The following is a 25,381-nucleotide window of genomic DNA, read 5'->3' as shown; positions in this document are numbered from 1 at the left end:
CGTCCTAAAAAACAGAAAATGAAAACTGTGAAGAAAATATAAAAACCACCCAGAGGGGCACCTGGGTGGCTCAGTCGATTAAGCGTCCAACTTCGGCTCAGATCATGATCTCACGGTTCGTGGGTTCAAGCCCCTCTGTCAGCACAGAGCCTGGAGCCTGTTTCGGATTCTGTGTCTCCCTCTCTCTCTGCTCGTACTCTGTCTCTCTCAAAAATAAATAAATATTAAAAAAATTTAAAAACCACCCATAATCAGCTGGTATATTTTCTTCCAGTCTTTTTGATATGTGTATATAAAATCTTTTTTTTAATTCAACATTATATTGTGAATTCCATGTTATTAAATGGTCTTTAAAAACAAGGATTTCCCCTGCCTCGGTGTTAGGAATATAGAATTGACATACATCATTGTATAACAAAGCAAGGATTTATAATGGCTGTATTTTCCATTAAAGCCATTTAGGTTATTTATAATTTTGTTTTACCTTTTAGATAATGTATGATGTACGTCCTGGGGCATAAATACTTGCATGCACCTCTGATTATTTCATTAGGTTACATTCATAGCAGTGGAATAATTTAGTCAAAGAATAAGAACATATTGAAGGCTCCTGATGGATATTGCCAAATTGTTTTTCAGAAAGGTTGTCCTTATTTTTCTGTATACTTACCAGATTTAGGTCTTACCTAAAAGATAGCTATCTCTATCTCTATCTCTAGAGATATCTATATCTATCTACATATAGATATCTCTATCTATCTATATAGATCTACAAGCACTTACCACTACATTTATGGAGAAATTTTAAGGTATGAGAAAATGCGTAAGCTTTAAGTTTAGAGGAAAATAATGGAATTCAGGATGATATCTTGAATTCCATTATTTTCCTCTAAACTTAAAGCTTACGCATTTTCTCATACCTTAAAATTTCTCCATAAATGTAGTGGTAAGTGCTTGTAGCATTCAATTATGTGCTGATCTGCTTTCTTTCTACTTCATCCTTCACTTTTCCTCTGGAGTCAAGATTGAGATGGGCTCTTCCAGTATTAATCTGTTGTCCTTACCTGATGCCGTTCAAGTCCCCAGTTTAAAAACCCACTCAAAATGTATCCTCTCCTCGGGGATTTTGAGAAAATGTTCCCAAACTCCAGCTCCAGACAAATAAAGTTAGCAAAGAACATACACATTTCTCGGAAGATGTTCTATATAGGCCGCGGTGCTTAGCCTGCAGCTGGTGGGTTTGGTGTGCTGAGAACCTGGCTTTTAGATGCGTTTTGTTTAGCTGCACAGTGCTTTAAAATTTTTAAGCTAATAACGAAGAATTGGGAGATTTTTACATAATAAACTTGCATTTCTGGCTTCTCTTAAAAAAATCTGTAGACTTGGCGTAGACATGCTCACGCGGCAGGAGCCAGCTGGACCCAAGCCGCAGGCGCTCCGTGTGAGTGGGCGGGCTCTCTCCTTTCCGTGTCGCTGCCGCTGTTTATCGTCACTATTATTTTTATCAGTATTACGTTACCACCTGGCCCGCGTGCCTCATTTATAGGGTTGCTCCCTGGTCCCGTAGACGCTTCAGTTCATGCCCGGCCCAGGGCCTGATTTTTCACGGTAATGTCGCTGGCCCTAAGAATCAGAGCAACGCAGTGACTTGTTTGGGCACGTACAGCCAGTGAATAGCGGACATAGGACTCAGACCCAGTGAGTCCACTTTCAAAGTCCACCCTTGTTCTTCCCGCTGTGGTCAAACTGCCACTGGGGAAAGGCTACAAAATGCCATTGTGTCAGCAATGGAAAGCACTCATTCTTATGGTCTCTTGTGACTCACAATGAAAAATCTTGGCTTTGCTATTCAAGCAGATTGTGTTGACATCTTGAACATATATGCGTGTGTGTGTGTGTGTGTGTGTGTGTGTGTGTATCTCCCTTTCTGTTTCGACTTTTACAAGGTAATTGTGTGAATTCTCTGCCAGATTTTGGTTCCCACAGATAACGAAGTCAGTTCAGCATAGCCAATGCTCCCCCTCGACCACTCTGAAAGATAATCTATAGAGACGAAAAGATGCTTGGGGTTTGTAAGATTGAATGCTAGCAAAGAAGCTGTTAAGAAAAACCCTGAATAACCCAAGGAGCAAGGATTGTGAGCTGTAATTTCAAATATTGGAAGACTGTTCTTGTGGCAGGAAATGAGGAACAGAGAGGGGTGTATACCTGTGCATTTGTGTGTATGTGTGTGTGTTAATGTATGTATATATGTGGTAGGCATTATGACTCTACTAAAGCTGTTCTGCACAGAGTTACTGAACATCAAGGGGGAATTTCACAGATGTCATTCCCACATTTGATCCTACAACAGCCTTCTAGATCATGCAAAGTAGATATTGGGTCTGTTTCTCAGATGAGGAAACTGAGGGGCTTTCTAAGTGCTCATTCCACCTCGCTGGCAGTGAGGACAGTCCTCTGCATTCTGTTCCTGACTGTGCTGATAGACTCTTGACCATGGACAAGGCAGTCTTTTGGGGCTCAGATTCCACCCCCCCTCTTATCTGTAGAATGAAAGGGTCAGCCTGGATATTTCATGTTTTTTCCATTTCTAAAAGTCTCTAAGATTTTATTAAAAAAATTTTTTTTTAGTAACATTTATCCATTTTACAGAGAGCTTGAACAGGAGGAGGGCAGAGAGAAAGGGAGACACAGAATCCAAAGCAGGCTCCAGGCTCTGAGCTATCAGCACAGAGCCCAACACAGGGCCCAAACCCACAAGTGCAAGATTGTGACCTGAGCCGAAGTTGGACACTCAACAGACTGAGCCCCCTGGGTGCTCCTCTGTTTCTAAGATTTTATTTTATTTTATTTTATTTTATTTTATTTTATTTTATTTATTAAAAAAATTTTTTTTAAATATTTATTTTTGAGAGAGACAGAGTGTGAGTGGGGGAGGGGCAGAGAGAAAGGGAGACAGAATCCAGGCTCCAGGCTCTGAGCTGTCAGCACAGAGCCTGACACGGGGCTTGAACCCACAAACGGTGAGATCATGACCTGAGCCCAAGTCAGACGCTTAACCGACTGAGCTGCACGCCACCCAGGTGCCCGTTTCTAAGATTTTAAAGGCATGAACTTAGTTTTCTAAGCCTGAAAACTTTTTAAGGGCAGGGTTGATGTATTATTTATCCTCGTGCCTAGAATATATTGAGGAATGAATGAAAATCTGGCTTACATCAGAGCTAAAACAAAACCAAGGGTGTTTATGGAAAGAATTTCTAAACAAAGTTAAAGGGTGAAGGTTAAACAGAAAAAAATATTATTTAAAATATACTATTATAAGAAGTAAGCATAAAGTACTCAAAAAGTGAATAAGAAAAGGGTGAACATCCCAACTGAGAAGTGGGGAAAGGTCACGAACTAAATATTTACAAAAGAAAAATACAAATGAGCAATAAACACTAAAATGACGTTCAAACTTATAATAAGCATAATAAAAATGGGAACGATGTATCATTTTCTCCCAATCATGCCGGGAAAGACTTGAAAGATGAGGATTGGCTGGGGAGAAGGTCATCTTCTACATGGTTATGGGTGTGTAGGCTGGTCTCACCCACAGGGTGTCATGTCTGTTTCTGAGATTAAATCTAAGGAAAGAGTTGTATAAGGACACAAAGATGTAAGTAAAGGTATTTATTTAATCATTGTCATATCGTGGAAAATAGGTGACGAAAATTACCTTCAGTGGGGGTAGTGGATAAAGCCATAACGTGGTGTAAAATATTTAGTCATTTTAGGGGTGCCTGGGTGGCTCAATTTGGTTGAGCCTTCGACTTGAACTCAGGTCATGATCTCACAGTTTGTGAGGTTGAGCCCCACAACCGGGCTCTCCGCTGTCATCTCAGAGACTGCTTTGGATCCTCGGTCCCCTCCCTCTCTGCACCTCTCCTGTTCGCTGTCTCAAAAATAAATATTTAAGAAAAAAAAAGAATATTTTGTCATTTTAGATAATGATGTTGATCCATATTCACAGAAATGGAAAGGGGTCCATGGTACATAGAGTGGAGGGGAGATAAAATGTATACAGAGTTTGATCAATTATGGGGTAAGCTTTGTATAAAAATAATTTGGAAGGATGTGTACCCACTTACTAGCAGTGATTGTGGCTAGGTGCTGACATGGCAGTTGATTTCTGTTTCCTCCTTTGCTTTCATTTTTTGAGTTTCTTTTTTGTGATGTACATATACTGCTTTTATAATGGGAAAAGTAACAAAGGTATTTCCTTTTTTTAAACATGTTTACTCCTATCAGTAGTCCTTGCATATTTTAAGCACTTTATAAGAGAAGACCTCATAGGACAGTCGTGGTTTTGGTAAGATTGGGTCACATCACTTAGAAGAATACTTAGAATTTCCATTTAGTGCGATCGTAGGTTGATAAATAGAACTGTTAACTTCTGGCGTGTGTGTGTGTGTGTATATTGTGGGGGTCGTGTGGGAATTGCAGGGACATATGCTTTTCTGCCTGGGACACGTGTAGTTTGCCTCGTAGTCCTGGGGAAAAGTAGGAGAAGCTGAGGAAACCTGACTGGGGGGGGGGGCTGAGTGGTGCAGGGCTGAACTTCGTACTGGATACGGTGGTTGGCTGGGCCATGGGACGCAAGAGAAGACAGCCAAACACCTTAACCCTAAAAACTCTACTGTGTCTCTCCTGGGAATAAGAACATAATGAGGACACCGTTATCACACCTGGTGTGATAAATCAATTAATTTTGATTTAATGGTAACATATGACAGATAGTCTAAGTATAAATGTTTCCAATTGTCCTAAAAATGTCTTTCAAAGCTATTTCCCTCCTAATTCCAGATCCAGCCAAGAGGCATTTGGTTGCTTTATCTCTTTGTGTTCCCTGAATCTAGATGGTAGAACAATCTCCCTGCCTTTTGTTCTGTTTGCTTTTCATGACTTATTGAAGCATTCAGGCCGGTTGTAGAATGCTTGTAGAATTCTTGTACAGTGTTCCGCATTCTGGATTTACCTGATTTGTTTCTTCCTGATTAAATTTGGGTTAAATTTTGGCCAGAATGCTGCACAGGTGATGTGTTCATCACGTCAGGAGGTTATCACGTCTGGTTGCCCCACTGTTGGGGATACTCGTTAGTTTTTGATGAAGGGGGAACTTTATCTCACAGAAAAAAGGTCAAGGGCGTAAACTTTCCACGTATTGTATCTTTACATCTTTCATGAACATGAAGGAAAAGCTTATTAACGAGAAGTATACAAAAGAAAGTATCAAGTGTTTCATTTTCTGCTGAGAGTTTCAAATCCTTCCTTTTTCTTTCTTTTAATGGAGAAAACATATATATTTGGTAAGCCACCAGCCTTTATCCCTGCATGTATAGAAGCAGGGTGGGAATGAGATATCGTATTTTATTAGTTGTAGCTAGTGTTGGATGCATAGCATAGGTGAATATATAAGGCGATTTTCTGTTTGCGCCATTGCAAGGCCCAAAGTGTGACTTGCCCAAATATTAGCTGCCCTTGTCACTCTTCATTGTTGTGATAATAAGTTTTTAAAATCTGAGGTTTTATTTTTTTTCCTGAGATTTGGGGCATATTATCTTAGAACAATTGGACATATTATCTTAGGACAGTGTTTTTGGGAACACAGTGATTTGAATGCATTCTTTGCTTTTTTAAAGAAGTTTTCCTTCCCTAACCTAAACCTTCAGCTGGACTAACAGAAAATGTAGAATTTGGGGCCGGGGGTGGGTGATAAGACTCTAACAGCCCTTCTTTCCTCTTGGTGGCCCCAGGAGGGAGCTTACGGGGTCTTGCTGAGGCAAGATTAACTTGTCTGAACCGGGAGCCTTTGTGAAGATTGTAAGGGCACCTGGTAACGTGGAGATGTTGATTCTCTTTTTCAGGGCATCTTTTATGACCAAAACTGTGCCTTGTGGAAATGAGCTTCATAAGTTCCTCATCTGGGACACTGCTGGGCAGGAACGGGTAAGTGTACGTGGTTGTTGGCTTTCTAGGGAAAATACTGAGCCTGGTTCCTGAAGGTTTAGTTGTATTTGGCAAGATTCTTGGTTGCAAGCGACCAGGAACCCAGCTTCTGTGATTTGATCAAAAAAGGAAATGTGCTTTTCCACTGTGAAAAAGATGTATGGGGGTGGCTCTCTTGAGGTAGGGCTGAGTTCAAGTCCTCCAAATGTATTGTCAGAGGCACCCAACTCCATTCATATTTCTTTGCTTGCTTACCTCTAGACTGGCTTCATTTTGAGGCAGACTCACCTCCTTCCCTTCCCCAAGGGTGGCCAGGATGGCTCCGTCGGTGACTCCACACCGGTATTCTGCCACCTGAGCAGTCCCACAAAGGACAGTACCTCTTTTCCGCGAGTTGCGCCCCATGTTTCAGTGCCTGTGGGTTCTCACGGGCCGGGTTTGGGTCACGTGTTCCACTCTTGAACTTGACGCTGTGTAGCAGCATTCAAGGGATATTTGGCGCTCCTATTTGTAGAGCCAGGTAATACACTTACCCCTAGAGGTAGGGCTGCCATCAGCCCCACCTGAGCCACACTGGTTGGAAGTCTAGTAGGCTTAGTTACCCAAGGAAAATCTGGGTTCTTTTACTGTAAAACAGGCCAATGGACATCGGTTTACCAGAAACAGCCAATGACTTGTTTCTTATTCTTTTTTTAATATGAAATTTATTGTCAAATTGGTTTCCATACAACACCCAGTGCTCATCCCAACAGGTGCCCTCCTCAATGCCCATCACCCCCTTTCCCCTCCCCCCTACCCCCCCATCAACCCTCAGTTTATTCTCAGTTTTTAAGAGTCTCTTATGGTTTGCCTCCTTCCCTCTCTGTAACTTTTTTTCCCCCCTTCCCCTCCCCCATGGTCTTCTGTTAAGTTTCTCAGGATCCACGTAAGAGTGAAAACATATGGTATCTGTCTTTCTTTGTATGACTTATTTCACTTAGCATCACACTCTCCAGTTCCATCCACGTTGCTGCAAATGGCCAGATTTCTTTCTTTCTCATCGCCAAGTAGTATTCCATTGTATATATAAACCACAGTTTCTTTATCCATTCGTCAGTTGATGGACATTTAGGCTCTTTCCATAATTTGGCAATTGTTGAAAATGCTGCTATAAACATTGGGGGACAAGTGCCCCTATGCATCAGCACTCCTGTATCTCTTGGGTAAATTCCTAGCAGTGCTATTGCTCTCTTATTCTTAATTCCTTTTATGTGCTGAAAATATTTATGGGGAAGATTATTTAAAAAGCTTATGTTTTTAGATTTTAATGTTTATTTTTGAGAGAGAGAGAGAGAGAATGAGCAGGGGCTGGGGGGCAGAGAGAGAGAGAGAGAGAGAGAGACAGAATCTGAAGCAGGCTCCAGGCTCTGAGCTGTTCACACAGAGCCCTATTTGGGCTCATGAACCTCGAGATCAAGACCTGAGCCCAAGTCGGACACTTAACCCGCTGAGCCACCTAGGTGCCCCTTGTGTTTTTAGATTTTAAAAAGTGAGATAATACCAGCACAGACTGTCTATAATAGGATATTCATATAATAACTAGGGTGTATATTATCAAAGTCGAAAAGGGTGGTCAGGGTAAGTGACACACAGGGATTACCAATAGCCTGCCTTCACTGGGAGCTTTCAGGCTGCTCAAAACTTTCATCGGAGCTAATGATCACAGAGTAAAATAGTAAAATGGTCCAAGCTCACGTGGCACTTTCTCTGTCTACCCTGTTTAGATAATATCACTTCCCCCTTTTCCCTCCCTGCTCCACTCCATTTTTCTCCGCAGCCCTTACCACCTGCTAATATGCTATTTAATTCACTTACTGATTCTGTTGATTGTCTCTCTCTCAAAGGAAGAGAATCCGGGTTTCGGGATAATGCAGCATTTTCATTATCTGCTCCTAACAAATCAAGTGTGCGTTTCTATAATTTTCACTTCCTATAAATCCCCGTCCCAGCATTTGTCGATTAAGGCTACTCAGGTGTTCAAGATTTCTTTCTTCTTAATTAGGACGAATCTCGTGGCCTACAAATGCTAACCTCATTAGAACATCTTCTATTTTGCTGCTAAATTGAGAGCACCAACTTGCACACACGAAGCTGCTGCCATGAGCACCTCTTTAACTCTGTGGGTCAGCTGTGCATGCTGACTCCCGAAATGAGGTGACGAATGCGAGGAAGAAATGTCTGCTCAGGGATCTCTTCTTTACGTATCTTCCTCTTTACATACTATGTATGCGTACTTGTAGTACCTAGATCTGCTAGGTTTTTGGTTTGGGCGGGGGGAGGGGTTTGGTTTTTTGGTTGTTATTTAAACTGAAGCAGAGGCTTTCTTGCTCCCATTTGTACTTTTGGCCATGAAATAGTTGCTTTTAATGTGCATAATAACTCAGTTTTACAAATAGCTGGCTTCGTATTAGAAGTATTACTGTTTCTACGATTGGTGGGTCATTCCTAAGGGCTTGCTATGTTTCGTGCCCTGTTCCGAATGTTTTCCGTGTACTAATAACGCACTTAGCCCTCTCACGGCACTCTGACGTGGGGACTACTTTCATCCCTATTTATAGGTGAAGTCACTGAGGGGCGGAGAAGTTAAGTAACTCGTTCAAGATCACACAGCCAATTAGGCGTAAAGCCGAAATAGGAATCCGGCAGTCTGGGTCCCAAGCTTTGCAGCTCTGTTCCACTAGAAAAATCACCCAAAAGCCATGGGGCTGAAAGTGAAGTTGGCCAAAATCCCACCACCCAGATATTTGCACCGTTTTTTAAATTTATTTTTTTAGTTGAGGTATACTTGATGTACAATATTCTGTTCATTTCAGGTGTACATCGTAGCAATTTGATATTTGTATACATTATGAAATGATCCCTACAAGAAGTCTAATTTCCACTATTGACATTAGATGATCATTCTTCAGATGTCTCACTATATGTGTTGATAACTTCATATTAAAGGGGTCATGGTTCTTTATAACCTGCTGTTTTCACTTGATAATAACGGTATTCCTGAAGAGAGATTTCTGTATGATCTAAACAGAGTATTTGACATTTCCTTACCTATTCTTTTTTTTAAAAAATTTTTAATGTTTATTTATTTTTTGAGAGAGAGAGAGACACACACAGAGTGTGAACGGGGGAGGGGCAGAGAGAGAGAGGAGACACAGAATCCAAAGCAGGCTCCAGGCTCTGAGCTGTCAGCACAGAGCCTGACGTGGGGCTCGAACCCACAAGCTGTGAGATCATGACCTGAACCAAAGTCAGATGCTTAACTGACTGAGCCACCCAGGCGCCCCTCCTTACCTATTTTAATATAATATTCAAGTGTTCGACTGCTTTTGATGAAATCTGATACTCTAAAGTGACGACTGTAGTTTGTAGCTTGACTCACTGACCATCTCAAAGCAAAATAGCAATAGAAAATTTTTCGTATGACCATATTTCTAATTATTCTAATTGCTTTTCCTAAAATTTGACTGTTAGAGGTTATAGGCATCTGTGACTATATTGCTGTCTGTAATTTTAAAAGCATAGTATTGTATAGATTATTATATTATACATGTTATATATTATATGTAGTATTATTGTGTTAGTGCTATATGTATTCGGAGTATTATCTATTATTATAACGGTTACTATTATAGGTGCAAGGTTTGATTCCATAGTAGTGCTTCAGGGAAGAGGGACTGAGTTTTGGATGATAACTTCAGGTGGACGCTTTTTAGAATCTAGATTTGTGGAGAGCGGGTGAAAAATGTCTGTTCAGCCTTTGTGGTCATCGATCCCTCTAACCCTCAAAGGCCTGATTTAGTTATCCTCAGACTGTCCTTGTCTGGTGTCCCTCTGTGCAGTCTCGCATCTCTCCAGTGATGGCAATTTTTCAATCATTTTGGCAGCTTGTTGCTGGATTTAATCGTGCTTGTAATGACGTTACCTAATGTTGGAGCTAAAAATACATTCCCTGCTGCTGCTTGTGCCTCATGCTATTTGTTCTGTCTCATTAATTGTTGGAGTCCAGTGCACTTTATTATCCCTCCTTATCTGTGTAGAAATCTGCTGCTGTTCTACTAAGTCTGTGTAACTTTAAACAAACCAAATCTCTTTGGATTTATGGTTTCATAATATAAAGACATAGACTTCTGTGTCCTCAAAGGGGGATAATGCTCAGGGCGGTGCTTTGCATCAGTATTTGTTTACTTGTGGGACGATTCAACCAAGTTCTGCCTAGCATACACAATATTAACTCTGGACTATATTTTGGCACAAATTCATACTCTTGAAAAATTACTTTTCCGTCAGAGCACTGGAAATGTAAAAGGATCACTCTCCTCCTCTTTCTCTTCGTAGAAGGGAGTGTTCATTCCTGATAATGCTTTTCATTCAACCATATATGACGGCCATCTTAGGATTCTTTCAATGGCAAATGCTAATCCATAGACTGCCTCTGTAAGAAAGTGTTTGAAAATTTAATCATTTTCAATTAACCAGATGATTGCTGAGTCCAATTTGTTAGAAACGTAACGTTTGGAAGATTTGTGCTTCCAGTTTGTTGCAACCAAGAGGGGTGTCCAGGGGGAGAGAGTGCCACTGCCGTGCCCGTGTTGCAGTATCAGTGCGGGCTTTTGGGGGTTTTCACCTTTCTTCCTGGAATGAGTGGTTCTGGCTTCTGCTTTGTGCCAAGCTGTGACAAGGACTCAACAGTAGGTTAGCAGATGCCTCTGGAAGGATGCACACAGGAGCGGAAGTGGTCCCAGGGGAGAGAAAGGAATTTATCTGCCCAGCTTCGTCCTCCTGTCTCCCACTAGTCTGGGTTTGGGATTCTGTCCCAATGTGGCAGCACATCCGGATATCTTTCCTGTTGGGTTTCCTTTTGACTCCCTTCTTTGTTTTTCCACATAAACTGGAATATCCTCGTTGTTATTAAAAATGCCTCATCAGTAGGAAATGCAACCTTCATGTTCTAGTTGTTTGCTTCCAAGTCATTCTGTTTTTGCTTTAAAACACTATCACAATCCATAAGATAACTCCCTTAAAATGTTGGTGTCTTGGAATAATTTCAGGCTTCATTTTCTTGATCTGATCCATCAGAGCAATATTACTCTAAGAACCTAACTTGAACAGATATTAACATCATCTTATTCTCTTGTTTCACTGGGGTTGGCTGTCTGTCCACCCTAGTGCCTCAGTCGTAATGGTTGCATTTATAAAATTTGGGTTTCAAATGCCCCACGGTCAAATTCCACAAAGGTGAATTGGTAGTTCTTTTGTCAGAATGAAAACTCTCCCCTTACTCTACTTAACACATCTTAAGTTAAATAGATTGACTTCTGAAATCAAGCTCATCGTTATATATTTTTTAAGATGAAATTGGAGAACACATACAGACTAAAAAAGAGCCCCCCCCCCCCATGTACCAGGAATTATGGAGCTTTGAACTTAACAGTAAAAATGACATGATGCAAAGATTTGTGTAGGAAATTATATAATTTATTACTACTGTCTTTTTTGGGTTATTTATTTATTTTAGGGAGACAGCGAACAGGGGAGAGGGGCAGAGTGAGAGCAGGAAAGAGAGAGAGAGAGAGAGAGAGAGAGAGAGGGAAACCTCCAGCAGGCTCCACGATCAGCATAGAGCCTGACGAGGGGCTCAGTCCCACAATCCCTGGTATCATGACCTGAGTCTGAGGTGGCTCTGTTTCAAGGTGCGGGTCTGTGCGCTGGCAGGGGGGACTTTGCTTGCTGTTCATTCTGGGGTTAGAGAGACAACAGCTCCCCGAGGAAGCTCTTCTCAGGCAATACAGAAGCATGAGGGACAAAGGGCAGACGTGAGGCCTCTTCATGCTAGGGTTAGAATGGGCACATGTCACATGGCCTACATCCCATTGACCAAGGCAAGTCACATGGCAGAGCCCGAAGTCAAAAGATAGAAACATGGCCTTTAGAGGAAGTGCAAATACTACATTGGCATAAACAGGGCATGAATTCACGGAGAAGTGAAGAATTGGTGGTCATAATTTTGTCTTCCGTAGGCATCTGGTTCTCTTGCTTTGTGTACCTTGGAGGCTCAACTTCTCCCAGCCTGGAACTTCTTTTCAGACATCTGCCTCCATCTTTTCCCACTGAACTTTACTTTTACACACTCTATGGTATTTTACCCAAAATGAATTTCCTGTTAAGAAATCTGAAATTATAGAAATGTTTGCCCCCCTGTGGCTTTTAAAATACAGTTGATCCTTGAACAATGTGGGGGTTAGTGGGGTTGACCCCTCGCAGTTGAAAATCTATGTATAGCTTTGGACTCCCCTAAAACTTAACTACTAATAGCCTACTGTTGACTGGAAGCCTTACTGATAAGCAGTCAATGAACACGTATTTTGTATGTTACATGTAATATACTGTATTCTTACAATAAAGTAAGCTAGAGAAAAGAAAGTGTATTAGAAAATCATAGGAGAAGGGGCGCCCGGGTGGCCCAGTCGGTTAAGCGTCTGACTTTAGCTCAGATCATGATCTCACACTCCGTGAGTTCGAGCCCCGCGTCCGGCTCTGTGCTGATAGCTCAGAGCCTGGAGCCTGCTTTGGATTCTGTGTCTCCCTCTCTCTCTGCCCCTCCCCTGCTCATGCTGTCTCTCTCTGTCTCAAAAATAAATAAAAACATTAAAAAAACTAAAAAAAAGAAAATCGTAGGAGAAAATGTGTGCATAGTTCTGTACTGCAAAAACATCTGCATTTAAGCGGACTTGTGTAGTTCAGACCCGTGTTGTTCAAGGGTGAGCTGTATATTCATTACTTCCTGGTGCCTGAGATGGTCCCTCTCTGTGTTTCTGAAAACAGCCCAATGAAGATAGCTGTGGTGTGAAATTCTCTGTTTACCTGTTCCTCTGGAACTCTTTTCCTGTTCACTCCCTCACCTGTTCTAGACTTGCTCAGTGCTTCAGTCTCATAAGCTTCTTGTTTTCATTGCCCAGTTCACCTCGGAAGCCGTTGAGCCATGCTTTCATCTTTTTTTGGATAATCCATCCTGGAGTTCTAGTGGTTAGAAATAAAATCATCTGATAAATGTTTTTGTCTATATTTGTTTCTGTGTGGATTATCAGCATGTAGAGTACTACCTCTAGTGTTTTTTTTTTTTTTTGAGAAAAAATTTTTAGTTTATTTTGTTGATTTTGGAGAGCAAGAGTGTGAGTGGGGGAGGGGCAGAGAGAGAGAGAGGGAGAGAAAGAATCTCAGGCAGGCTCTGTGCTGTTAGTGCAGAGCCTGATGAAAGGCTAGATCCCGTGTGAGATCAGGACCTGAGCTGAAATCAAGAGTTGGACACTTAACCGACTGAACCACCCAGGTTGCCCCTTACCTCTCTTTTTTAAATACAGTTTTATTGAGATGTAATTCACAGACCATAAATACACGCCTTTAAAGTGTACAGTTCAGTGGGCTCTAGTATGTTAAGATTGTGCAAGTGTTGCCGCAATTAATTTTACAACATTTTCATCGTCCGCAAAAGAAACCCTGAACCTATTAACAGTCATTTCCCACTTCTTCCTGAGTCCCCCAGCCCTTGGCTGCTTTCTGCCTGTAGATTTGCCTACTCTGGACATTTCATATAAATGGAATCATACAGCCTGTTTTGTTTGGTTTTGTTTTGTTTTTTTGTGACTGGCTTCTTTCACTTAGGACAATGTTATCGATGTCCATCGACATTGTAACTTGAATCAGTGGTTCTTTCTTTTTCATGGCTGATTAATACTCCACTGTATGGATGCACTACATTTTGTATATCCCTCCATCAAGTGATGGACATTTAGGTTATTTTCACTTTTTGGCTATTATGAATAAGCCTGCTACAAGCATTCATGAATAAATTTTTGTGTAGATAGTTGTGTTTAGGAATCAAAACAAAATATCTTAGGAACATATCTAGGAGTGAAATTGATGGGTCATGTGGTAACCCTATATTTAGCATTTTGAGGGTCTACCAAACTATTCTCCAAAGTGGCTGCACCATTTTCTGTTCCTACCAGCAATGTATGAGGTTCTCGTTTCTCCACATTCCCACCACTTGTCTTTGCCGAACTCAAGGCTACAAGGATTTACTCCCGTATGTTCTTCTAAGAGTTCTATAGTTTTAGCTCTTACCTTCAGCTCTATGATCCATCTGTTGTTACTTTTTGCATATCTTACAAGGAAGGGTTTTCCACCTCACTCTGTATGTTGATATCATACAAAATCAGCTGTCCCAACACGATTTGTTGAAAAGACCATTCTTGGCCCAGTTGGTTTTCTCAGCACCTTTGTTGATAATCAGTTGACCACAAATGTGAGGGTTTAATTCTGGATGCAATTCTATTTCTTTGATCTAGTTTTTACCCTTCTGCCAGTACCACATTTCCCTGATTGCTGTAGCTTTTTGGCAAGTTTTGAAATTAGGAAGTATGAGTCCTTCAACTTAGTCCTTCTTTTTCAAGATTATTTTGTCTATTCCACATCCCTTGCATTTCCATAGGAATTTTAGGAACCGGCTTGTACATTTTTGCAAAAACCCCAGCTGTATTTTGATAGGGATCGTGTTGAATCTGTAGATGAATTTGAGGGTTACCTACTCCTTAAACCTTTAAGTCCTAAGCGATAAGCAAGTTACAAGCTGTTGTTCATTTCTAATTGTGGACTGGAAATGCAGCCTTGACCTCTGAATGGTACCTAAAGAAAAAATTCTGAATAAAATATTAAATCTTTGAAATGTTAAAATGCATAACAAGTTCACATAAAACTGTACATAAGGTTATATTTGTGAAGTTATCACTTGCAACTTACCAAATTTATCATTATATTCGAAATGTATTTTACTTGACTAAATTGTTTTTTTAAAAGAAGGAATCTGTCTTCAAAATATTATTATTTGCAGCTGGTTTAGCTTTTATCAGCGCTATTATCTAACCCAGGACCAGACATTATTACTTAATACATACTGACTCAAGATAAAGTGATATGCTGACACCCATTGATTCAAAGGCTTACAGTGACTCTCCTAGTGAGTGTACAAACATTTTTTTCCCTCCAATTTTGAGATAGTTCAAGCAATCCGGGCAATAATATAATAAATATATTTACACCACCCTGATTTGTTTAATCTTCCCTTGTTCCTTCTGTCCGAAGTTTTCCCGGGAGCTTGGGTACCTGAAGAAGACAAAGTGACGCTGGTGCCCTCTAGGAGCTGACGGTTTAGCTGCTCTGTTGAGACATTATGCTTATTCACCTCCTTTGGCTTGACCTTTGCGGCACCTACCAAATTGGAAAGGTTGGGTGATTGGACGACGTGAGCAGAGACAGCTGAGACACAGCCAGGCAGGGCCGTGGCCGAAATGCTGGGTCTCAGTGGGTCCCTGAGACAGAAAAAGAGAATGAAGGCGGCAGATAGAGGAGGTCGGGTTCAGCCTTGACAAACACCCAAAGACGCTTTTTGCCATCTTTCATTCTTTCCTTGGTCCCGGACTCTGTGGTTAAGGAAATGGTTCACTTTTCACAGACTGTAGCTAAAGTCAGAGGAAATTTTGACCTTTGGAAGTCCTTGAAGAATGGGGCCTCTCAGAAGCTCAGAATGTGCTGCTCTTTGTTTCTCCTCTGCTTGCCCTGCAGCCACTGGAAATACAGGCCCAGCTCCAAGTGGCGCCGGCTAGGAGCCGACAGAACACAGAATCTGATTCGACAACACACAGAATCTGCTCCTCACCCACTGCCGGAGGGAAACTGCTTCACTCTGTTGCACCTTTTCCTGCACCTACTCACTAGAGAACGATTTTTGTAGGAATTCACCTGCAGTGGAAGAGGGTCAGTGCCCGGTTTTGCTTTCCTCTCCCCATCACAAGAGAACAGTGTTTTAATTAGTGCAAATTGAGATCCTGAGAAGGGAAATATTCCTTCTCTCCACCCTTTGCTCCCGTAACACTCCCCGGAAGGGAAAACCAGATGAAGATTATGTGGCAAGGAGAAACATCAGAAGCTTGCAAATATGGCACATGCTGTTAAAAATGAAGTCAACAGCTCCTGATAGGGCGGTGCCACCACATCTGCTTTGAGAAGAAGCCTCAGGAATCACCGTATTTAAAAGCGGTACAGTTGAAGAGGTCCAGCGGTATTTAAAAATTGGTGACAGAGGGGCGCCTGGGTGGCCCAGTCAGTTGAGCATCCCTCTCTTGGTTTCTGCTCAGGTCATGATCTCACGGTTTGTGGGTTCAAGCCCCACGGGGCGGGGGCTCTTCACTGTCAGTGTGGATCCTGCTTGGGATTCTCTCTCTCCTTCTCTCTGCCCCCCCCCCCCCCCACTCGCTCTCTTGGTCTTTCTCAAAATAAATAAACTTTAGAAAATAAATAAAAGTTGGTGACAGAAACTGCCCAAGGAAAGTGTGACTGTGGCATTCGAAGAGGGGCATCGGACGGCAGAGGTGTGGGCAGCCAGAGAGCCGCCTTTAACGGCATATCTGGTTCCCATTTGGGGGTGTTGGTGTCATTTAGGAAATTAGGAGTTTCGGTGCAGAATGCCACTGGCAGGAGGGAAAGAGGAAGGACATGTCCATATATTAAAATAAATGTTGTAAGCCCAGAGGGAAACTCTCCAAGCACTTCTGCCCTCAGCCAGTGCCCTGGGAAAGCCGGAAGTGAGGGACCGGAAGCGGGAAGTGAACAGACAGGAAGCGTGGAGAGTAGAGCCTCAAGCCTATGTTGATCTTAAAAAGCAAGGCTGGGCCGCCCCTGCCTGCAAGTAGCCCCTGCCCCTTGCCCCTTCTACACCCTCTCTGTCACAAGAGACCCCACTGTTGTTCTTTGTTCCCCGGTGGGTGTCTCCCCCTCCTCTCTGGGCCTCCAGGGCCGCCTGCCCTGCCCCCTCCGTGGGGACAGGGTCTGGGAGGGACCGTGACGCCGCTAAATGAAGATGCTTCACAAATCGGGCAACGACATTTTACTGGAGTGTGTTTTAGTCTGGGACGCCCTAAGCAGCTTCTAATTATGAAGCATTGTCTCTGCCTCCTGGGTTGAGGCCAGTTTCCATTCTCCGACGCTCAGAGGGCCAGCCAGGACTGCAGGCAGCGTGCCGGAGACAGGCGTCCCGGGGCTGGGGTTGCGCTTATTAAGAATCTAAGAAGCACTGTATCTGGTTGTGTTTTTCTCCTCTTTCCTCCCCCCCACCCCCCCAGTCCCTCCTCACCCTCGCCTTCCCGCCCCTCCCCCTCCCTATTCACTTCTTCATGCACCTAATTTCCCAAGTCTGGCCAAGATACAAACCAAAAGGTGTATGAAGCCAGTGAATGCCATTCTTGACAAGGAAATGAGGCACATGGACTTCATTTAATAACAAAAGAGGGTGCTCCTGAAGGCCAGAAGGACGTGTCTAAGCAGGAATAGCTGGAGTGTGCTTAGAACACAGAGCTCCCAGTTTGGAGACATTGAAATCCAAGCAGCCCCTTTGAAGGCGGGCCTGACTCCACCCTTGTCCTTCCCCTTCTCTGTTTGTTTCCTATGGCTGCTGTAACAGATTACCACGCATTTGGTAGCTCGAAACCGCACAAGTTTACTTGCTCACGGTTCAGAAAGTCACAAGTCTGAGAAGGGTGTCACCGGGCTAATAACCAAGGCATAGGCAGGGCTGTGTTCCTTTCTGGAGGCTTTGGGGAAGAATCCGTTCCTGGCCTTTTTCAGAGGCTGCCCGCATTCCTTGGTTTGTGGCCCCTCCCTCCATCTTCAAGGCCGGCAGCAGAAGCTCTTCCATGCTCTGACTCTCTTGCCTCCCTCTGCCAATTGTAAGGACGGTTAGGATGACACTGGACACTGTATAATGGAGGATAATCTTTCCATCTCAAGGTCAGCTGGTCAGCAACCTTAATTCCGCTAGCAGTCTTAACCCCCCCTGGCCATGTGCCATAACATATTTCCTGGTCCCAGGGATTAGGATGTGGACATCTTTGGGGGCTGTAATTCCACCCGCCAACTCCTGTTTCCCCATCGCTTAGTACCTGTCATGTACCACGTGTTCAGTAGATACTTGTTGAATGAGTGAAAACGTGTGTAAGCCCGTATCTGCATTACGTCAACTGAAGCAGCATTTCATTGCAGAGAAGCAACTGAGAAATGGAAAGACGCATGGAATTTGGAGTCAGAAGACTGTGTTCAAGGTCTAGTCACACCATTGAAGAGCTGTGTGTCCGTGGGCAGTTGATGTAACCATTCTGAGCCTATTTTCTCATCTGTAAAATGGGAACAGTCTTACCCAGTGAACTTGCCTTCACAGGGTTAGGGACTCATCACATGTGTTCCATCGTTAACATATTTGTTGAGTCCCTGCTATGGCCCAGATAGGGGGTCGGGGAAGGGTCGCACAGGAGGTGACCCTTGAAAAAGGTGTGAATGAAGTGAGGGAGTGAGGATATCTAGTGGAGGGTGGTCCAGGCTGGGGAAGGCATGTGAGATAAGCTTGAGGGCTCCACGTGGCTGCATGTTCAGGGAGCAGGGAGGAGGCCAGGGGCTGGAGAGAGAGGGCGGGGGAGACGAGCCTAGTGCCCTAGTGACACCATAGGACACAGTTTGGATTTTATGCTTAGTAAATTGGAAGGGTTTTGAAAAGTGACACAGTTTGAAGAAAAACGTCAGTTCCTTTACAGTTAAAATAATATGATGTCAGGTATTTGCTTCAGAAGGTTTTAGCAGCGGGGTGGGAAGAGAGGTGGAAACATGCCCGTGGCCATGTATTCGGGGTGATCTTGAGGCTGGGGGATGAGAATCTGGAAGCACATTGTACCATGCTCTCTTCTGGTGCGTATGTTTGAAAATTTCCACAATTAAAAAGTTAAAAATAGATTCGATGGTATGTGTAAATAACACAACTCAGAAGTTAAAAAAAGGATCCCTCTGGGTGCTGTGTGGCCAGCATGGAGGCCACTGCAGTATTTAAATGCCGTAATGGAAACTTCCAGATAGTCCAGGGAAGATGCACTCAGGCTGCACTCAGTGAACACAGCACAGTCCTGGGTGCCTGGTGCTTTGGGGATGAATGAAACCACACGCCTGCAAGTGTGTGATTCTGATCCCTTTCTAGCAAGGTGCTGTCATAGACTCGGGAAGCTCCTCAAGGGTGCCCAGCAAGGCAGGCTTTCCTGCGGGCACCGTGGTGGCAGGGCTTCAGGACAGGTGCCGCTGCTGGGGGGCACTGGGTTAGGCCCTGCTGTGGGGCCCACAGAGCAAAGTGTCTTCTGCTCTGGGTGTAATCCCAGGTGATGTTGGCTTGCTGTCCCATTCTGCAGGGAGGCCTCTCGAAGATGGGATGTTTTCTGTGAACAGGAGGCTACACACAGGTGGGAGAGACCAAAGCAACCTGAGCAGAGTAGAGAGAGGGAGAGCCATGACCAACCTTTGTGGCATTTCCTTCAAATGAATGGTGACTGTGTGTGATGAGAAACACAGATAACTTAGGGACAGGGTGGGGCAGAGTTCTGGACTTTGAGGAAATTCCATTGGCTTGCTAACAGACAGGAATTAGAGCTGAGGTTCTCTGCAGTTGGGTATTACATGGGTGGGGAAAAATGTATTTCTGCATCATTTCAAGACCTTGACTTCTGTCTCCTACATTATTCTAAGGATCAGAATACTCTAGTTCATTGCCTTGTCTTTTACAAAACACGAATCCATGCCCTCCCCACCAACACCGTTTTTTTTTTTTTGTGGAAAGAGGTTTGGATTTGGGTTGTATCATTTTCTACTAGAGAAGGTTTGCACTGTACCTTGTCAAAAAGGAGCCACATGGAGGTCAGGTTACCTCTAAAATCCAGCTTCCTTCTGATACTTTGGCTTCAATACTTTGATCCCCTAATGCTGAGGACACTGTTTGACTTTAATTGGCAAAATGAAAGAAAGAAGAAGGAAGGGGAGGGAAAAAAAATCCCTTCTCATTGTAAAAGTAATGTAACCTATTAAAATTAAAAAAAATCTGCACGCATCAAAACAAGTGGCGGGCTGCCTATAATGGCAGTATTCAGAAATCATATCGTTAATAGTCTGCTGTGTAATTTCCCAGCCCTTTTTCTTTTCAACTTTACCTACTAATGGGTTTTAGGACATCTGAGTGGGCATATTAAATAGGCCTCTGCTTTTCTGTGGAGAGAGAGGGTCTGTGTAAAAATCAGAAACATTCTTCTGAATGGCACATAAAGAACATTCAGTGATGGTTTTTCCATTCAGCTTTTGCCAGCTGGGAATGTTGGGAATGTCAAGAATTTTCCTCTACCACTTCCCTCTTTGTTTGAATCCTAATGAACCACGGGATATGTTTTGGCTTCTGCCCTCGACTGTCCGACTGTCCGTGGCCTCAGGGTTCTGTGGGATGCTGAGAATTTCTGATCCTGTGCTGGCACCAGAGGCAGAACAGCATTGACTCCCGGGCTGCATTGAAGCGACTCACCAAGGACACTGTTCTCTGAACATCGTAACACATAACCAATCCCTACAAGTTCCTGGACCTGATGCCAGAGCGCTCTGGCTTCGATAATTCTCATCTGGGGAGGCAGAGCCCTGCTGGAACTTGTCCTTGTTTGGAAACTTGATGTATTTTCCACTACTGCTCATTCTTGACATGCACGATTTTTTGCGGCTGTGGAATTTATGATGCCACAAACCTGCATTTAAGGAATTTTGCCTGAAGCAGACTGGGTGGTCTGGAGGATTTGGATATTTCCTGGAATAATAATTTCCACTGTGTGCTGAGTAGTGTGTGAATGTACAGGGTGGTGTGGGATGGGAAGAAAGGACATTTGTGTTATAGGTAAAACACTCGGAAGAATCAAGAGCAGGGCAAAGGGAAGAGGTTTCATCCAGACTCTGTCCTGCCTTGGCCATGAGTGTCATCACAGAGCTGGAAAAACCTTAGTTATCACCACCACCACCCCAACCCCCACAGCTACCCACAGTTTACAGAATAAAGAAACCAGAACAGAGTCAGGCAGCCAGGCATGGATGTCTCGATTCCCTTTGAGTCTAGATCTTTTCGTACTTTGCCCTTAAGGTGGGTTCTGAGCATACCTGGGCTCAAGATGTTAAAAAATGCTACTTGGAAAAAGGGAAAGAAAATTGAGAATTCTGAGTTAAAACCAAAACAAATAGGTTTCTTGACTATACTAATTTTCAGAGCTTCTCACGCACTAATAATACTTTGTAAATCTCCAAGGAAGCGTTATCATGTACAACGTTGGTCAAACTTACTTGGCCAAGAAACCTTTTTTCCAAAAAGCACCTCATGGGCCCAGGGTTCTGCAGAAGACCCTAGGGAAGTACCAGACTGCTCTATCTTGCCTCTTGTGTCATCTTCTGTTTTTTCAGAAATGTAAATTTCACTGCTGCCTGGAAGTCCATTGTATGGCTAAGCCAAATTTACGTTTCTGGTCCCTGATCGTTAGACGTTGACGTCGGTTCCAATTTGTCAGCATTACTGATGATTCTGGAGTGAATTTTGGTTACTCTGTGCCCATCTCTGATCATTCCCTTCAGCAGTGCCGTTGTTGAATCAGTGTATGAACATTTTCAAGACTCTTGATATTCCTTGTCTGGTTGTTTTATAGAAAGATTATGCCCACTTTATCCTTCTCCCAGTTGCTGGAAGTGGGGGCAAGGTTAGCATACATCTGTAAAAGCTAAGTCTGAGCAGCTTGAAGAAGACCATTCCCCTCCCTCTTATTCTGTGGACATACAACAGTTAAAAAACACACAGTCACACACACGAAGGACATACACAGCCATTTCTTTTGAGAGTCAGATTGGCTTTTCATAATTCCCCGTGCTGCTTCTAAATAATTAAAGAGTTATCTGAGCACTTTAATTTGGCATTCTAGATATTTTGTTGGATAGTTAGGAAAGAAGGGATTTTGAATTGGCTTCTGTCATGCTCATTTTCAAAGAACCTCTCAAGGTGAGATTTAAAAATTATATCAACCTCATGTGATCGGGAAACTGTTTCTGGAAGAACCTTTTTATGTAAGTGTTTTTATCAGTCTTAATTCAGGCTCTACGGAAATTGAGTTATGTCATGTCGAGTATTGAAGCTAATTGTGGTGCTTTTGTTTTTATATTTGTATGGGAAAGAGTATACACATTGTAGGCTAGAAGTGATTTATCGTTTTGTCCTCCACAAATATTATCCGTTGGTCAATGCATTATTGGGTTTTAGAACTGAGACTTGAACTTTTAACTCATTAAAACTCCCAAGTCCCCGGCAATAAAGTCATTTAAGTGGCTTCACCAACAGATTTATTTCAAAATGATTCCATTTGGGGGAAGGAAAGAACAAGTAATGCATTATATACAAAGATCTATTCAATAATTCATGAGACCTGCACACCAGTGACCATTTTAGATTCAGTTCATAGTATTGTAGCTGAAAATGAACTCTGTCTTAAGAAGATATCCACGATTTGCTCCTCTTTGTGCTTGAGTCCACAAGTATCTTGATTTTTGAGATACAGATTTTGTTCCTACGTGGTGTGTTTACGTGGACCTTTCTTATTATGGAGGCTATATTGAAAAAAAAATGGGTGTTTTATATAATTGGGCTAAAAGGACACTTTATATGCATTCTTAACCCTTAGCAAAGCAGGAGTGTTTCAGAAATACGTTCCTTTTATCCTCCCTTTGGGCAGGAATTCTGACTTTATTCTCTACATGTGGATTGGATTGCTAAAGGACAGATTAAAAATAGATTTAGTGATGTCTAACAATTACAACAGACACCCAGTGTTGGGCACTGAATATATATTACATATGTAATATATATGTAAATATACCATTTACACATGGTAAATGGCCTGCTGTCCTCCAGGGGGTCCTGGCAAGTGGCCAGGGCCCGTCAGCTGGGAACTCCTGGGTTCATCCTGAGCTCCATTCAACCCATTCCCTTTTCTGAAAAACCACAGAGGCCCCATGGCTATTTCTGTTCAAGGTGGAGGCTTGCACCAGGGCGGGAGAGTTGAGAAAGAGCCTGTTTCCTTCCACACTCTGGAGAGTGCTGCCCCAGCCCTCTACAGAGCATTACGAGGGATGCCTCGGGAACTAACGTACTTCAAATCTCCAAATAGGATCATTTCAATTTGGCAAGGCTTTATTCAGTGATAAGTATTATGTGGGAAACCAACACGAATGAGTGAGATGGTTTTGTTGGAAAAGCTTCAGGATCTATCCTTCTTCCTTCCCTCCCTGCTCCTTATCCTACTCTCTAATAAAAATGGTTGCTTTTTCTTTTCAACTTAAAAACCTATGTAAAAAAATTATTGTAAACATTTATGCTCTACAGACTCTCATGAGAAGAATGTACAAGTCACTAGAAATCCCACTGTTAACATTTTGAGAAACGTTGTTGTAGCCGTAGACATAGACAGACCACCTCACATTCTATTCTAAGTTATAGTATGCTTCATAGGCAGCTTCGAGACTGTTTTTTTCCCCCTTTAACAGTATGTAATCATTTCCTAAAAATAAAAACCCTCACCATCATTTTAATTGTTGCAGAATATTCTGTTATATACAGACACCATTAATGGATTCTCTATGATGAACCGTTAGGTCGTTTTCAAATATTTGCTCCCATGTGTAACATAGGGATGAGGGGCATTGTGTGTGTGATGAGCTCCTTTAAGTGGAGTTCGTGGGTCCGACAATATGCACATTTCAACTTTTGGTATATATTACCAACAGCGGCTTTTAAAGAGAGCATCTCTCTGTTTTTTAAATAAAAATTGTATATTTAAGGTGTACAACATGATTTGATGTACATACACATAGTGAAATTGTTACGACAGTCAAAGTAATTAATATATCTTCTCACATAGTTACCTTTTCCCTTTGTTAAATGATGATAACACCTGAAATTTTCTCTCTTGGCAAATTTCCAGATTCAATACACTATAATTAACCATAGGCATCAGGCTGTGCCTTCTATCTCTGCAACTTATTCCTCCCATGTAACTGCAACTTTGTAACCTTTCACCAACATCTCCCCAACCCCTCCCTTCCCTGTTCCTGGTAACCACCCTTCTACTCTCTGCTTCTATGTGTTTGACTTTTTTAGATCCCATGTATAAGTGAGATCATGCAGGTTTTTTTCTTTCTGCATCTGGCTTGTTTCATTTGGCATAATATCTTTTAGATTCATCCATGTTGTTGCAAATGGCAGGATCTCCTTTTTTAAGGCTGGGTGATATTCCACTGTGTGTGTGTGTGTGTGTGTGTGTGTGTGTGTGTGTGCACATCACCTTTTCTTCCTTTCTTCATTCCTTGATAGACACTTAGGTTGTTTCCATGTCTTGTCCGTTGCAAATAATGCTGCAGTGAACATGGAAGTGTGGATATCTCTTCGAGGTATTGAAGAGATTTCCTTTAGGTATATAACCAAAAGGGGGATTGCTGGATCATATAGTTCTGTGTTTTTTGTGTTGCCTGCATACTATTTTCAATAGTGGCTGCACCAGTTTACATTCCCAACAGTGCATCAGGGTTCCCTTTTCCCTTTTCTCCACATCCTCACCAATGCTTGTTATCTTTTTTTTTTTTTTTTAAAGAGAGAGAGCATGCACACATGAGTCGGGGAGGGACAGAGGGAAAGAGAGAGAGAATCTTAAGCAAGCTCTGCACTCAGCACGGAGCCCGACACAGGGCTCAATCCCACGACCCTGGGATCATGACTTGAGCCTAAACCAGGAGCTGGACGCTCAACTGATTGAGCCACCCAGCACCCCCCCCCCCCTTTCTTTTTGATAACAGCCATCGTAACAGGTGTGATATCTCATTGTGATGTTGATTTGCGTTTCCCTGAGGATTAGTGCTATTGAATGTCTTTTTATAAGAAGGTCTTCAAATTCATTCCCAGGTAACATATGAGAGTGCTCCCCTGCCCGAATCCATACCAACTGTGGATATAGTAAATCTTTTTAATATTTAATAAGTTACTACATGCCTCTTCATTGCTTTTATTTTCATTTCTTTTACTGTAATTGAATGTTTCAAAATATTTACTGGCAATTTATATCTCTTCCTTGGAGATTTAGCTACGTGTATCCTTTGACAATTTTTCGCCTGAGCTATCTTTTTCTTACTGGCTTTTAAAACCTTTCCACGATGTATCCAGATGTATCCAAAGATCTATCCTTCAAAATATTCGTAGACTCTGTATGTATCCTCAGCATAATTATCTATCATGTTTAGAGATAAAGGATTCTAGTGACCAATGGGACTTGATTTGCTCACATTTTGAAATGGAGCTCATCTGTGTCACTGTGTTCATTTGAGGGATGGCAGCCGTGTAGGCTGAGGGTGGCTTGGGGAGGTGTCCTGGCTCAATGTTCCT

At 42.6% G+C, this 25,381-nt stretch overlaps 1 protein-coding gene across 1 annotated transcript in view; it reads left to right on the top strand.

The window, feature by feature from the left end:
• RAB31 (RAB31, member RAS oncogene family) overlaps positions 1–25,381 on the top strand; it is a 130,178-nt gene that overhangs the window by 58,464 nt on the left and 46,333 nt on the right. Inside the window, exon 3 of the mRNA XM_042910638.1 lies at positions 5,907–5,988. Within this exon, the coding sequence (XP_042766572.1) occupies positions 5,907–5,988 (82 nt within the window). The remainder of the gene's footprint in view (positions 1–5,906; positions 5,989–25,381) is intronic.

Source organism: Panthera leo, chromosome D3, assembly GCF_018350215.1.
Source record: "Panthera leo isolate Ple1 chromosome D3, P.leo_Ple1_pat1.1, whole genome shotgun sequence".
In the NCBI taxonomy this organism is placed as follows: Eukaryota; Metazoa; Chordata; class Mammalia; order Carnivora; family Felidae; genus Panthera; species Panthera leo.
The sequence above is the reverse complement of the archived record's forward strand: the minus strand, read 5'-3'. Positions and strand labels throughout refer to the sequence as shown.